General features: G+C 46.4%; 3 protein-coding genes across 5 annotated transcripts in view; 2 read left to right on the top strand and 1 right to left on the bottom strand.

Annotated features, from left to right (window-relative positions):
- Nucleotides 1–6: 6 nt before the first annotated feature.
- Nucleotides 7–4,168, top strand: LOC109522099 (TBC1 domain family member 5-like; the record flags this gene model as incomplete). Its single annotated transcript, XM_019880390.1, has 7 exons — nt 7–178; nt 257–307; nt 1,127–1,338; nt 1,416–1,515; nt 2,033–2,112; nt 2,191–2,454; nt 3,215–4,168. Coding segments are annotated over 7 exons (1,158 nt in total), but the record flags the coding sequence as incomplete, so codon positions are not given.
- A 2,387-nt stretch (nt 4,169–6,555) lies between these two features.
- Nucleotides 6,556–15,638, bottom strand: LOC109522096 (inactive phospholipase C-like protein 2). Of its 3 annotated transcripts, XM_019880383.1 has the most exons (12): nt 15,541–15,638; nt 15,275–15,424; nt 14,942–15,102; nt 14,615–14,716; nt 14,251–14,506; nt 12,953–14,176; nt 12,603–12,852; nt 11,809–12,095; nt 11,521–11,724; nt 9,944–10,019; nt 7,340–7,449; nt 6,556–7,233 (listed from the first exon to the last, which is right to left on the bottom strand). In XM_019880383.1, the coding sequence occupies exons 1-12, from the start codon at nt 15,541–15,543 to the stop codon at nt 7,051–7,053; spliced, it is 3,006 nt and encodes a 1,001-aa protein (XP_019735942.1). In that variant the 5' UTR covers nt 15,544–15,638; the 3' UTR covers nt 6,556–7,050. The 3 variants fall into 3 exon arrangements, 2 of the variants coding, with proteins under 2 accessions (XP_019735942.1, XP_019735943.1); XR_002169500.1 differs by lacking the exon at nt 6,556–7,233 and adding an exon at nt 7,856–8,221 and having other exon boundaries at nt 7,349–7,449; nt 9,940–10,019; nt 14,251–14,716; XM_019880384.1 differs by lacking the exons at nt 6,556–7,233; nt 7,340–7,449; nt 9,944–10,019 and adding an exon at nt 10,866–10,980 and having other exon boundaries at nt 14,251–14,716.
- Nucleotides 15,639–15,662: 24 nt separating this feature from the next.
- dazl (deleted in azoospermia-like) overlaps nt 15,663–16,064 on the top strand; it is a 15,604-nt gene continuing 15,202 nt past the window's right edge. Inside the window, exon 1 of the mRNA XM_019880389.1 lies at nt 15,663–15,683. Coding sequence (XP_019735948.1) covers nt 15,678–15,683 — 6 coding nt within the window. The 5' untranslated portion in view covers nt 15,663–15,677. The remainder of the gene's footprint in view (nt 15,684–16,064) is intronic.

The following is a 16,064-nucleotide window of genomic DNA, read 5'->3' on the forward strand; positions in this document are numbered from 1 at the left end:
GACGTGCGCTCCTCCTCGTCCTCGTTCGCGTCCCCCGCCTCGACCTCCGCGCCCGCTTTGCCGCACCCGCTCGCCGAGCCCCCGGCGGGGCCGCCGCCGCCGCAGACCCAGAGCCACGCCCACTCGCAGCACTATCGCCTGTTGAAGTCCGAGAGCATGCCTGTCCATCTGGGTAAAGGTACGCAACGGAACGTAACGCGGGCCTCCTGCTGGGCGACGAGGCGAATGAGCTCAGCTTGACTATCGTGTTTGTTAGATGCGGTTTCAGGTGGCGATTCTCGGGTCCCACCGCAGGCTGACGCTCAAGGTAAACCACAACCACTCGTGCGCCTCCTTGTCTGTGCTCATGTCTTTGCATGCGGGACAAATTTCACAAGTCGGGGGGGATGCTTTCCCAGGACCTGCAGCGTTGCACTAACAAACGCCGTCCAGCAGAGGGAGATGGCAGACAGCCTGAGTAAGCCGTAAGGAGGGGCACTTTGCTCTGATATGTCTTGGCCTGATCTCCCTTTTCTGGATGTGATTCTTAACCGTAATCACAAATCGGAAGCAGGCAAGCGCAATTTGCATAAACGGAGAGGTTCTGGCAAGCGGGATCGCTTATGATAGGTCGTATTTCACGTGACGAGACTTTTGCTTCAGCTCCAGGGGCTTCGGAGTTGATTGGAATTCAGTGTTTGGGGCTCCTGAAAGTCAGCAGTTATTCCGACGTGTGGTTTATTGACAGTCTGATACTATTTTGTGGAGGCAAGGAGGTGTTTTGGTCTTCTCATCCGACGCGATCTTGTGTTTTATTGCAGGGGAAACGCTTCTATTTGATAGTTCCTTTTAAGGCCAAAGTTTTGTTCTTTACGGGGTGTCCGTGTACACTAACTGAACACTTCACAAGGTCTAGTCGTCATTTATGTCGTGTGTTTAACAACGTGGGAGGTTTACAAATGGCAAGTTCTGGGACGCACTTTCCATTGTAAATTATTCAAATCCTGTCATTTGAAATGGAGGGTGGAGGGAGTTCACACCCCACACCCTTCATTAACTCCATCCTCCATTAAAGACAAACACTAATACAAAATAATGACGGTCTTGAGTTTCCTCTCTGCTAATGACACTTCATCTCTTCTCTCAGGCCAAAGCTCCAAGAGGCTCAGCTCCTCTCCCAGCATTGAAAACCTCAGCGGCAGGCCACGTCAGTCCTCCTCCTCGCCGCCCCTGCCGTTCTCCAGGGGCGAAAGCGATTTGAGCGCCTCGTCGCCACCCCTCTCCAGCGCCAAGAAAGAGTCGTTTTTCCACATCACTCGCTCGCGTTCCCATAGCAAGACCATGTCCAGGAAGGAGACGGTGAGATAAGCTCTGTCCCTCACATCGCCCCTTATTCATCTCCTCATTGTTATTATTATTATTTTGACTGGTGACAGGAGGAGGATTTGGAGGCCCAGGTGTCGTTCTTGCAGGGACAGATCAACGACCTGGAGGCCATGAGCAAATACTGTGCCAAGATGATGAACAGCCACATCTGTAAGTCCGGCAGCAGAGTCTCCACCGCACAACTGAAACATTTCATTGAGTGCTTTCACAAAAGCAGGACACACATGTATCGTTTTTTTAACATATGACCTTAAGACAGCATTCCTGGCATGAAAAAAAAATAAAAAATCATACTATGTTCCTACTTAAGCAGGATTTCGTCACCACCCAAGCAGTTGCTTCTCTACTTGTCACACTCGTCAACTTCAGGTTGCTTCTAAATTGGCCGTGGTTCCGTTTCACGTTCCACTCGCCGAGTCTGTGGCTCGTCCGACCTCGGTGTTGACTGCAATCATAAAGATTTAGTATCAGAAATGACGGTGGGGTTCCCATGAGAGGAAAATCACTCTTAACACACTCCACACCACAGGATAATCTTTTGACATTTGAGAATTTGTCCGTTTCTGTTTTAGATGACACTGGAGGGGAAATGTTCGAATTGGGCCCAACTTTTAATATGTATATACAACATTGGCGACGCTGCTTTAGTGGAATTCTGTCTCCTCAGGTAAAATTCAGGAAGTGATTTTGCAAGAGCACTTGGAAAAAGAGGACGAGGTGCTCGTTTCACTGGCGGGGCTCAAACAGGTAAGCCGCCGACGTTTGCGTGGCCGCTGCACACCCCGAGCGACCACGTGAAAGTCTTTGTACCTCGCTCGCCGTCAGATTAAAGACATCCTCAAGGGGGCGCTGCGCTTCAACCAGAGTCAGTTGGAGGCCGAGGAGAACGAGGAGATCAACATTGCAGACAACCACTACACCTCAGCAGCGGAACCCGATTTCGGAGCTCCCGGCGGGCGCCGCGGCAATCAGCGGCCGCAAGTTGGCAGGCCAAGGCGAGGCCCCGGCGGAGACGGCGGCAAGATGGTGGATGATGATGAGCAGCAACAGCAGCAGGAGGAGGAGGAGCAAACCATGACGCCGCACGAGGTTCATTGGCGATGACACGACTTAATGAATGATGTGTATTGGAATTAAATTCAGACTGCAATAATTCAAATTTGTCTCACTGTTTGACGTTGTCGTCTCATTTTGTACGTCCTCGGTTCTAATAGAGGGCAAATAGACGCTTAAGTCTCTTGACGGGATTAACTGCCCCGTAGAGACAAAAACAATAGTGATATTTGGCTTTTGGATGAACAATTTTCTGTGCTTCCATGGAACTGGATGGCCATGTAGCTTTGGCCTGAATACCGAAACAATAAATAAGTGAGTTTTCAACAAATAACGGTATTGCTTCACCAAAAAAAAACAATAAAACAAATTAGTCAATGTCCAACCGCGAATATGCAGCGGTTCACTGTTGTGCGCTTTTGGTTCATCCTGGATTTCACCAGAAAGCTGAGTTTCCCGAACTTTTTGTCAGCAGTGTCTACTAACTTTAAAAAGAGTACATTTAAGTTTGGTGTATTCTTCATTCAAGGGGTAGATGCATATAATACGGCCATAGACAACTGATTTTTGTACAACTCATTGTGCTATTTCTTTTAACAAATTTGACAAACGTGATTTCCCCCCCCAACACTGCATACCCCCCCCCTATAAATGCATCGTTTTTTACAATTAAACCATGTCAAAACACATCCCAGTCAAAAGTAGACCGTGTAGAATTTCACTTTTTTTTTTTTTTTTTCTCTCCCCCAACTGAGTCCACTAAAATAAAAATGGCAGACTGTACTCTCGTGCGCAGGTGGAGTCCATGGGCTCGGAAGCTAGGAACTGGGAAGACTACATCCTCGTATCCCAGAACGGAGACCTGCAGGGCGCGGACGGAGGCAGGGCCGCATCGGAGCGCAGCCCTCCCATCAGGCGAGGCCGCGGCTTGGTTCGCATGGAGCCCGAAGGAGCCGCCGGGACCTTCAACGACCCCCTGTCGGGACCCGCTGCCTCGGGCTCGTCCAGCCCGGATGAAGGCTCAACCACAAGCAAGGACTCGGACTTCACCATCGTCAACCCCAGTGATTTTTGAACAAGTAAACCGCATCTGCCTACTCGCCCTCTTTTACCCGATGTCTTTGCAAGGTTGCCATAATAAACAAATGACTTGGAATCAGAGAGGGGGAGCGAAGGGAGGGGGAGGGGCTTTTTGAGAAGCTGCTATCCTTTTAAAAGTTGGATGTGTAGACTGTGACGTGGAGAGGCAGCCTTTCCCGAAAACATTGCTTCAGTACTGTTTTAAGCCCATGCAGAATCCAGTGGTACCTTGACTTGATTAACTTTCTCCGTTGTAATGAACGGAGGTGCCATTAATCCTTTCCATCTCCCAAAAAGCACTTTTTTTACCCCCCTGGAATTTGTTTGTAAAACTCATTCAGTACTTGCCAATTCTAGACCCAAGTCTGAAAAGACGTTTAACGTCTTTGGGAGTGAATGAGTTAAAATTAATAATATAGCCATATGCAGTACTGTGCTATGTAAAAATAGACCTAATAACATCATAGAATTAAAAAAAATGTGCTCCATTTTTATCACTTCACTTTCACAACTAAATTTTCTTCACTGTCCCCCCCCTTTCTCCCCGCTTTCTTCTGCCCATCACATCACCCCTCCCCCAAAAAAGATTTCCTCACTTTTCACCTGTCATTTTGACACCCTCTATCGACTCATTATCACTCACCTACTTGGGATCCAGAGTTGGGGGGGAGAAAAGATTTGGCGCGATAATGCACCAAAAAATGCAAAATACTAAAGACTCGGCCTATTTTTGAATTTTTTTTTTTTTTCTTCAACACATGATCACCAAATTACAACTGAAGACAAAAAATGATTTTCAAACATACCCCACCAATTTTCTGTGCTTCAAAGTTAAAGAAATACAAATGGACAAAGTCATGTAAAACAATCAAATGTCAATCATTTGTTGTTGTCAGCGTGAAGGGACCAAAAATATGTAAATTTATTCACTGTATGTTTTTAATCTTTTTTTTAAGTAATTGGCCAAATTAATTGGTTATCAGAATATTATTGTGACAAATATTGGCCTCGAATAATCCATGTCCCAAAGCAACAGACTCAAAGCGAAGTAAGCATGTGACCTGATGGTGGCCATTTGCTGCCATCTAGTGACAGAGTGTCTGAATGTCACAAAAAATTGCGCTGACAATTCTACGCAAAAAAAAAATATATATAAATATATATATATTTTTTTTTTACGCAAAGTTGTCAGTTGGGGAACTTGTAAGTCAAGGTACCACTGTACTCTCTCATCTGCCTGAAGGTGCAACGTCCTCTCATGGCACTTCATGTTTTGCTGTAGCCAAATCATGACTGCATGTTGTTGAGCTGCAATTTACACAATGCCAGGACCGTGTCCTCTTCAGACCTGATGAGCCTGATTCTTTGTGTCTTCTGTTCGTTATAATCTGGCTGCGTTATGTCTTTGCGTGTCCCTCTGGAGGACAATCGCGCTTCTGTTGTTCGGAACGAGGGTTGACGTCCTCCTCGTCGAGGACATCGTCCTCCTGCATCCTAAAACCAGTGCCTCTTAGCGTTTGTTCTCCTAACAAAACAATTTTACTGTGATCTTCATCCTTTTTTTTTTTTTGAAACACTCAAAACCCTCATTGGTTTACAATGATTTATGAAATGATGGAATATCTTTGTTAGTGATTCAAAGTGAAGCTTTTACAGAGGTGATGGTGTCCTGCGAAAACAAAAAGCAGTTCACACAACCACCTCCTTCCCCCAAATGCCCACTCAGCATTACTCACCGCAAATAAAAAACTGTCTCACCGCTGAAGTCACCGAGTTTGCGTAGTCAGCGATTTAGTTCATCAACGCAACGGTGGTTCAAGTGCTGAAGTAATTGGGAGTTGCCACAAGTTTTTCTTTTTGGTCTTGGGGATTATAATTGGTCAAATCTGTTCAAATTCAATTTTAAAAAATGCCACGTTTTATTCTAATTATTCATTTAGGTAATTGTGAATTAAAAAAAAAACCAAACAAAAAATCTGCTCATTTTAAAACTGGTTTATTTCCATCTCCATTGGTGAGGGAAGGTTCTCATGAACCGGAGCTGCACACTGACTGCACAGATGGGCCTGGAATGTTTCCACTTATGTAAAATACTCTTGACGGCAAAAGGAAAGAATAACATCTTATTAAAATACTGTACAATTATTTTGCACGCAAAAGGAAGCAGCACACAAGAGGCAAGACATTTTCACATGCGACGGGTTCATGTCATCACATCGGGTCAAAATATTGTGTGACGCAACCAATTGAGCTCGTTTTTTCGGCGACTTGATCAGAACACGTGAGGACACCACTTTGTATGGAAGGTGAAAACATGACAAAACGGCACCATAGATCCCCCCAAAAATAAATAAGTGGTTGTTTTGACATAACACGATATTGAAATCTTAATAGAAAATGTGAAATCTTCATGAAATAGTTCTCATTTTTTAATTTTGTAATGTAACTATATTTAACCAAGCATTTGTTAACTGCACAGTATATCTACAGTGATGCATAGATACAAGTGTGTTTGGCGACATTGGAGCCCATCATTGGGCGATGCTTTTGACAAAATTTGAAATACAAGGACTACGGGGGGGGGCTTCAAGCTCTTTCCTGCCGTCCCCAGTTGAAGTTTACTGTCAAACTAATGACAAAATAAAGAGAATTACACATTGTGTATTGACACAAACCACATCACTTTGCCTTAGTCTGCTAGCTTAATGCTGCTATCAAATAGGAGGGGCTAACGAATGGCATCAGTCAGGACATGAGCAAGATACGTGAACACGGTGCAGCAACACATTTTGACAGATAACACAATAAAGCATCTATTGATTATCCTCTGCGAAGACGTGTAACTAACTGCGGCTTACTGAGAAGCCGTGGCCATCTTCATGTATGAAGGTAGCCATGACACGCTAGCAGCAGCAGCACAATGTCCATTGAAATGGAACCAAAGGAATGAGGCCATGACGTTTTATTTCTTTACATTCTATTGAAGTCACTATGTTTTCTTATAAAGTACAATATTATAAGGTGCTATTTTTTAGTAAAAAGATGTTAGTTTTTTTGTTTTTTTGCAAGGCTGGAATTCATGGCATTTCCATTCATTTCAATGAAGCTAGAAGAGGTGATTTCAGAAGCCTTGACATTAACAAAAAAACATGTTAATGTGGTTTCAGTTTACCATTGTTATTTATTTTTACAAGTCAAACTATCGTGAGATAACGAACTAATAAATGAATATATTTTGATTCAAATTTAAGGGAACAAAAGGCTTACTTACACTATTAATAATGATACTACCGGATCATATATTGCCCACGCCTAGTCTGGCCCAACCTCTAGAAAGCCCATCGGGTGTATTTTATGTGCTCATATCCCACCTTTAAAACGTATTGCACAGCAGAAAAGGTCTCAAAAATATTCAGCCGTTTTCACAAATATGATCAACAGACTTCCTCTGAGAGAAGACGTGAACGGTGCACAATATCAAACGTTAAACGGGTGATTCCTTGGCGGCGAGCGGCAAGAGTAGTGTAGCGGACAGCAGTCGGGTCAAGTGTCTCATCGCTGGAATCGCTCGTCACACGCATTGGCGTTGTCGTGCTGGCTTTTCCGTGACTGGGAGCGCGCTCTTGTAACTCCTCGACTCTCCCGGGCGAGGTTTCCCGTCAGAGCGGCATCGTGCACCTGCTTCATGTTCTCCTCAACTTCAGCCTTGGCGTACGTGAGAAGATCAGCTTGACCCTGGGATAGACGGAAAGTCAAGAGTCAAGAATGTGAGCAAAAAAATAATTAAATCAGCAAAAGGCTATCAAATGCGGATTGGCGTTTGACTGTTTGCATTTCTGACCTTAAGGATGGTGATGTTCCAGGTGAAGCTCTCCACAGCTCGACCCGCCTTTCGCCCTTTCAGGCCCTCCTTCGCCGCCAGGCTCTGTAAATGCTCGTGGAATGTCATGGCTGTAAAAAAGGCAACTCCGAAAGGTTAGAACTTTTGCTCAAATCATCCTGAATGAAACGCAATTACACTGATGCACACAGAGCGTTTCCCAACCATTAGTGAGCCGAGTGGCATTTTTGACGAAGATGATTTTTTTTTTCTCAGCTAACCAGATCATGCAATTCTACCCTGAAATGAAATTATTAAAAAAAAGAACATTCACTATTTCATTGTTTTTGTGTGTTTACCGGAAAACTAAAATTTTATAAGATAGGATATCCTTTATTTAAGCTATGTTGAAGTGACGGGAGGAGCTTCATTTGCCTAGTGTAATGGGATTCAAGTTCTTTGGTGCCCCTTTGTGGCATTTTTAGGCACTGAATTATTCTTTTTTTGTACTGAAAGAATGACAACATCTCAATTTACCCCAAAATGTCCTTTCCCAGTATGAAATCTGGGCCCGTTCCCCTGACCACTGTCTAGTATGTGTGCTGTGAGTTGTATTGTGCATCTGGTTTCCTCTGGCCGCCCCAGGCCACCGTCCCACAGTTGCCATGGAAACAGAGAAGTGGGTTAACGTGGGGCGCACATTAAACCGTGAGCCATCAACAGGAGTCCAAATGTTACGCATGCGTACCAGTGGACCACACACACACACGCACACACACACACAATGAGGAATAAACATTTGGGGAGTATAATTTACCCGTTCTGCACACACGCACGGTGCACTGCTCCACATACTGTACATACTCCAGAAGTTGTCTGAATTCTAACCTTATGTCAGCGTTGCTAGACAACTCAAAGCCTATGGACCAGCCTCACATGTATATGTGTGTGTGATCGTTGCGCAGTACTGACAGAAGAGGGGATGAAATAGTACGGAAGCACATCCAGCATACACAGACCCGCGAGCCCAAAAATCGTCCAATCGGGTTACGGGTTATAGGTGGTCGAGAGATGAGGAAAATAAAACCAACTCAAGCAGGGCACATATTGACTATTCACACTCAAGATTCACACTTTTGGACAATTTCGTGTCTTAAATGAACTAACTATACATATTTAGCTGAATAGAGTTAAGATTTTGTGACCAGTGAGTGTACAGTGTTTGTCTACTGTGTTCGTATAACCCGTTAAACCACTACACCTGGATTACATCACCATAGTATCTGTTTATAACATTTAACTATAAACAACTGTTTACTTAGCACAGATCAGATCCACTTTTTTTTTCTACTCCCTTCTGTGAGCTTCATCGGTTTTATCTCTACTCCCTTGCAGCTCGCAGACATCCCGTGACTCCGCTCCGAGTGACCGTCGCCATGGGATTCCCTGATTGGCATCTTTAACGGCATGTACTTTCCGACCTCGGGCTCTGCTGCTTCTCACACAGCAGACATGCTCATACACAACCTTTCGTGTCTTTAAATATTGCCGTCTGGTCAAACGTTGCAAAAAGTACACGAGCCATCATGCAGTATACGCACGGGGAAGCTCAGAGGATGTAAACAAACGAATGTCACATGATTATGAAAGTGAACCTTAGGAGAGTTGGGGCCGGGGGCGGTGGATAAGTCGCTTGGGAGATTTTTGCTGATTTACAAGCTCGACATTCATCTCTGTCAAAGCTTTCTCTATTCAAACCAGCATGCATGTGAAACTCACCGACGCATAACAAATATATCTCACAAGAGGTCTTTTCTTTTACCCTTAAACTCATGATATGCTGTGTAATGGCCCTGTGCCGCTGACAAGTCTGGAGTCAGAATGCTGAAGTCAACAAAACTGCGCTGCGAGAAAATAGACAATACCGGGGGCGGGGGGGAGTATTGGAACACACTCGTGAAAAATCCTGGAAAATGAAAGCAAACATTTGTTTCGAAATACATGACAAAGGTTTGAAGATGAATCCTGAATCATGAATAATTACTATTATTAGTATTACCCCCCAGCACTTTATGAGCCGATCTGCACTTAGCTCGCTATGACTACAGGGCGAAAATTAATTTTCTCCTTCGATAGACAGCTGGCGCGGCCACTTTAGAGCGCCTCATTGTCGGCCGTGAGCATGCGCTCATCATGCAGACTAAGGAAGAAAAGCAATTGGGGGGGGTTGTTTTTGGGAGTCCAACTTGAAAGCTAGCATGTGAAATTCTTGCTGGCATACGTAACTGCTCTAGATCGTCTCGTTGGTTTGTTTTTTCACCATTTTGAAACCTTATTTTATATACTTTACATACCAATTTGACAGTATTGCCAACAATCTTTTTTCTTCTACAAGTAGATGATTTTTTTTTTTTTCACCGAATAGGCATAGCTAGCGAGCTCTGCAAGTGTGTCAAATTTATTTTCCAGTGATGTTAGGTTCCATAGCAAAATGTTAGATAAATTCCATGCTCCTAACTTTTTGTTCGAGGATGACTCTCCCCTAGTGGATTTAAAAACAAAGATTCATAAAGTTACGCAAAGATGAATTAGGGGTTTAAGACCTAACGCATTATTTTCACTCACCCGCAATCTTTATATGCAGAATCCTTTCATAGATTCCATCAGAGAGCTCGAACACGGCTTTGCTGGCCTGGACCATCTGCATACGCCCAACACACAGAGATGTCCCGTTAAGAACATGGCAATGTATATTTCCAATGCAGTCTTAAAAAAAAAAAAAGCTTTTGCAGGCATCTGTGGTAATTAAAAGAATGAACATGCCAGATTAGAGTCATGCTTCCACAGATAGACACATGCAGACAGCGGAGGAATCCGAGGAGACCAATTGAACCACTCAGTTAGAGTAATGACCACACACGCGGCGCACGATAATGACATTACTTGCCTCTGGCTGATTAATGCTAGGCGTTGCCGTGTGAAGCCTGAAGGGATGTGATCCCCGCTGTTTAACAAACTAATGATCAACGCACACACAATACATCCAGTTGAGGATGGAGGTGTGAAGATCTATTTCGTCAAACCGTAGTCAAACCTATGCTGATGAGATTCAGCACCGTCATGATCTTTTTTTCAACTCGAGGGGTGGGCTTGATTCAAAGTGAAAGTGACTCCAAATATGCGCACACTCGCTCGCCGTAACACACGCGTCCGTTTCGACTCAAACGGCAGTGACAAACAATTGTCATTCAATTACGTCGGTGCACCAAAGCCTTCTTGAGAATTTAACAAGACAAGATATGTGTACTTTGTACATTCAGCGTTCCAGCCGCATTAGACCCACGAGTCGGTCTAATATTCAGCAGAATGGCTGAGTGCAAGTGCACATCTGCGTGGAGTCATCCTTTATGTGGGTCAGCCACAGTTGAAGCAGGCCCGCGGGGAAAAAGGAGGAAAGGGCAGGAACTGTGTAGGTTGCAGGGTGAACGAGTGGGAAAAATTAAAAGCAAAATGAGGAGCCATTCATCCATTTTCTATGGTGCTTGTGCTCATCAGTCACAGGTGAGGTGGAGCTTATCTTGGAACGTGAGGGAAAGCCAGAGTACCCAAAGGGAAACCCAAACAAGCAACGTGGACCAAGACTGGATTCAGGATTCGAAACCCTGCATGGCAGACGTGCTGTTACTTCACCATGCTGCAAAACGTTGACCCATATGATGAATGGAAAATCAAATTCAAGAGATCCCACGGAACTGTACCACGCCGGAACAACGGGGCACTCTGTTGCGACCATGCCAGCGGACCAGCCGAGGCTCTCGGACCCATTTTAGCCTCAGATATGTTTACAAAAATAAAACCAACGAAATGACTTCCGGCTGGGTCTATGAATGTCCTGCCTTTATTCGGATGAAAGTATACCGGATTCGGGCCAAGTTTGGAAATCAAGCACATTTTTGCATAACAACCAGTGTCAGTTTGTTATTTGAGGGGGGTGGAATATGTACTCAAAAGGAAGCTCTGTCTTCACACGGGGTGTTCATTGTTGTGTGAAGCAGACAGGAAGATGGGCGGTGGCGGCTTAGTAATCTTTGTGGCTTTTGTGTCGTGTTTCCTTCCTTTCCGTGCACTTCAGAGATATGTTGTGTATCTGAGGGCGGGGGGGACAATAAGCATATTTACTGTCAGCTCTTTTCCTTCCTCACCATGTCGTATGTGGAGACAACGCGGCGAAGGACATCAGGCAGGGCTCCCTGAGGCTCCAAGGTGGGGTAGTGCTTCTGGAGGTCAAACAGTAGTAAAGGGATCCCATCGGGTCCTCTCACTCTGGAGCCAAGAGCGAGTATGCACTGCATGAGGTTGGACACAGCCGACACCCCGCACAACTCCCGAAACATCGCCACAGAATTCTGTTGGGGAAAACAAAATGCCAAATGTTGAGGAGAAATGTAATATAGCCGATAAATGTACTGCGGGATTTCGGACACCCTCACCTGCATGTTTTCCCTCAAGTCCGTGGCCTCTCTCAACAGAGGACCAGCCATTTTGAAAACCTCATCAACGACCCGGATTTCCAAGTCCCGTAGAGCCGTGTAGTCCCGTCTCCTGCGAGCTTTTCGCACAGACAGGCCCCTTTTGTGAGGCTTGCCCCCGCCTCTACGATTGGTGAGGGCCACATGGACGAAAAGCTTGGCGTGGGGAAGATCCTCCCCGGTCAGAGACTGAAGCGGGACGTGACGGTACCCGGGTTGGACACACTCCAGCGGGATGGTGTACTGACCTGTGACAGAAGTTTTTTTTTTTTTTAATACCACACTTAAAACTCATTCAGTACCAGCCAATTCTGGACCAAGTCTGAAAAGACGTTTAAAAACGTCTTTGGGAGTGAATGAGTTAAGATGCAGATTATGAATGAACGATAGGCACCCGTCTAAGTCCAAAAGAAATTGACTGCTGCTCACTGAAAGATGCCAAAAATTGGTTCAAGGTTTAGTTTTGTCCAAAAGTTGTACAGATGTGATCGCAAGACTGCCTTGTGTCAAAGTAGCTACTTCTTCAGGGACAGACTTGGAACCAAACCTCCCATCAGTGAGTTTGTGGAAGACATTTTCTGACGAGTATGACTGAAGAATTAGTCAGATTGTTTTGAGAGTGAAAGTTAGCAAAAGATAATGGCTAGCTAACGTCGAGTTTACGGCTGGAAGGTATCGAGCCACTCGAAAATACACATGACCTCATTGTGAAAAGGTCTGTCAGAAATAAATGAACCCAATCTGACTGAACCGACCTATGAACTCATCTCCGATGAAGTCATCGTCCAGCACGACAAAGCGAACCATGGCGAGCTCCGGCAGGTTGATCTGGAACTCGAAGCTCTCATCGAAAACTGGGTTGTCGCAGTTCTGGGAGACGGTCCTGGTGCGGCGCTCTGTGCAGTCGGCTGGAATGCCGTGGATCTCCACGTAAACGTAAGGGTCCACCACATCCCCTTTGGCCACAGAACCCCTCGGCTTGGGAAGATTCTGTCCGCTGATTACCTGGGAAGGGTGACCACATGGGCCGTTTTCAGAACATCATCGTGATTATTTGGTCAGCTAGCAAGGATTCTGTGGCGAGCTGGTGGGATGCCCCTCACACCTTGACATGGAGCAGCTGAGGTAACACCCCAGGCACGGTGTCTCTGGTGTCCGCACTGAAATAAGACACCTCCCGCCGCATGATGGCGGGCCGCAGAACGTAACCGCAATTTCCATTCTGCCGGAACCAGGCGGCGTTGAGGTCCATCATCAGCCCGGCTGTCTGGAAGTTCATAGACACAATCTGGCAACCGCATTTCCACAGGTCCTGAGGGTTTACGTTGCTGGAATCAATGCGCATGGGGCTCGGGTACACCCGTGACAGGAAGCGTTTGTTTTGGTTGACGAAGTCACCGGGGGTCTCGCCAGCGAGACGCCCGGCCTGGGTCTCATTAAAAGAGCACAACTGCCAAGGTTTTTGGCTTTTTCTTGATGTTGGGAAGTCGACAAAGTGGACCGACTCGCAAAGAGTGACCAGGTCCGAGAGCTCCTTCAGCAGATGGAATTGTTTGTGAGGAAGATGAGGAGGATTGCACTGGCTGGCAGCTGTTGAATTGAAGCTTCTCTGCTGTTTTTCTTTAGGACTGTCTTCAAGTCCTGCCCCACCATTGCTCGCCGCCTTCATCCTTGGACACATTTCAGCCCCTTCATCCTCCTCACTGACTTCACCCTCTTCCGCTTCCCAACCAGGCTCGAGCTTCTTCCCCTTCAGCAGGATCCGATGCCTTAAGTCTTGCGGCGAGGGGAGGTACGACTCCCTCTCGTCCGGGGGTTGCGTCGACAGCTGATCGCCGAGTATTCGCACCAGATGCTGCGTCATCACTTTCTGCTGTCTCAGCGAGCAGTGGTTCTCGATACACACAATCAACGGATACTCTGATGCAACAAAAGCAAACCGCGCAATTGCTTCCAACACGTTGCGCAGGGCGAGAGGAGGGCAAAGAGTATGTCCGGTACACACGACCGGCTCCTCATCGGGACCGTCCCATATGTCCACCTCCACGCATCGGCAGCCCATCTTGAGCGCCCGGATGTAGCCGGAAATGTCAGAGGGCCCTTTGTATTGGTCCTCGATGAGGTAGGTGTTGTGAGAGGAGTTGATAAAATAGTGCGACAAAGGCTGGGACATGTCCTGACACACAGTGTCGTGCTCCCTATCGAAGAGGTGGCACTCTGGCGACATCAAGTAGCTATTGAAGCCGTCCATCGACAGGTAGCCCTGCTGCTGGCCCTCTTCTGATGGCTCGTGGGACTGGATGAGACTCAGGCTGTCTTCCTCTGTCACCTGAGCGAGGGAGCAAGCGGACCTTAAGACAATGACAATGCCGGAATTGTGCTGAAGTGGATTCGTTTCCTGACCTGGGCAACGCCTTGCTCAGCCTCGAGGAACCTCGTCAGGTCTTGGACGTCCAAGAATTCCTTGTTGCTGGAGAACTGCACCAAGAGAAAGTAAATCTCCGGACGTGTGCAGAAGTCGTGAAAGACCTCGATGAACTCCCGCTGCGTGACCCTCTCGTTTCTTGCCCCGAGTGTTGGTTTGACTATGGTGAGGTCATTAGCTCCTGATCCATTATTAGGAGAAAGAGACTCGATCCGACCCCTCTGAAGCTCTTTAAATCTGTGCTCCACTTTTCCGTTGCTCACCCCTGGATTCACCGTCTGTATCAGTTTGACAGCGGACTGCAAACAAATCCCTTGCTCAATGTCCGTGTGACTATCCAAATCAGCAGCAGAGGCGAAAAGCTGCTCCAACCAGCCAAGACGAAGGCTGTGCTGTTTGCTGGCAAGCATGTCCAGGGCATTTTTACCGTACTGGATCAGATACCTGGAGATGGAGAACATTAAGTAGTCCAAAAAAATGAGAAAGAAATGCATTCTAAGAATTTATTGATAGACTTTCTTCGGATCTCATCCCAAAAAGTGACAGGATGAGCAAGGAATTACATTTTTGGACAAAGCTGTTGAACTCAACCCAAGTTAACTGTTGCCAAATGGAATATGAGATTTTAAAATATCCCTGTGACAAACGCTCCAATTTAGTTGGTTTTACCTTAGGCCCGTCACCCAAATATGAGCCACTTCTGTTGAGTGGGCCACAAGGTCCAGGCTCTCGTATAGCTCTCCATAGATGATCGAGAAAGCGCAGTCCTCCGAAATCTGCTCGTAGACTCCACTCGTGCGGAATACCTCCGTGTTACGACCTGTCCGCACCTGAAATACGAGGCCACAAAAACGATGCGCCCGCATTACATCACGATCAAAACAAAACGAACTGCAGCCAATGGTGTGGATCGGGGTTGGTCCAAAAGAATCAATGAAGTTCATCAGCGGGAGAGGCAATAACCGGCGAGACTTGATCTCCCATTTTCGTCTGGACGCTGACCTCTCGGATGGAGGCGAGCGCAATCCTGGCTTTGTCCGAATCCTTCTTGGAGGGCTCCCAACACAGAGCCTGCAGTCCCGCGTCAAGAAGGTAGTAGCGTTGGTACACGCGAGAGTTGGGACGCACCTTCTTCAATTCGCTCCCCTCCACCTGGCCACAAAACAAATGACTTTTACATTTTCGGCAGCCACGACGCCCTCGACTGCACACGCCGCAGGCCTCGGTTTCAGGTACGCATGCAAAAGGTCATATCGCGGCGAACCCACCATTGAGTGGATACAGTCGGTCGCACTACTGATCTTCTTCTCTGATAGGCTGCTGCTAAAGGACACGGTCTTCTTCCTCTCTCGACCCGCCCGGGAGCCATCCTGATGACGAAGGAAAAGCGCGGACTGAGAGCGTGATGGAGGTAAAGAGCGGCGTATAATATCCCGGGGGGGAAAAAATAGGTTGAAGGGGATTGACATCAAGACAATGATTCCCTCGGCGAAAGCCAAAGCATGAGAAAACACTTTTGCGGGAGATCAGAGAGGATTAAAATCATTTTATATCATGGTATATAAAGGCAGATTATTTAACCTACACACAGAGCCTCTTCCCAGCAATCTGTTGTTTTTTCTACCATGCTTAAAACGTCTTTGCCCTTGCTCTTCAACATGACACCATTAATCATAGGCCGAAGCAGCAGACTGCGGCATTCTAAATCTACACATTCGACATGACGCTGTTGTTCTCTCCGAGCTCAGTTTACCCGTGTGACACATTGAACGCTCCCCAGGGGGTGGGGTTT

Source organism: Hippocampus comes, unplaced genomic scaffold (assembly GCF_001891065.2).
Source record: "Hippocampus comes isolate QL1 unplaced genomic scaffold, H_comes_QL1_v1.1 scaffold624, whole genome shotgun sequence".
In the NCBI taxonomy this organism is placed as follows: domain Eukaryota; kingdom Metazoa; phylum Chordata; class Actinopteri; order Syngnathiformes; family Syngnathidae; genus Hippocampus; species Hippocampus comes.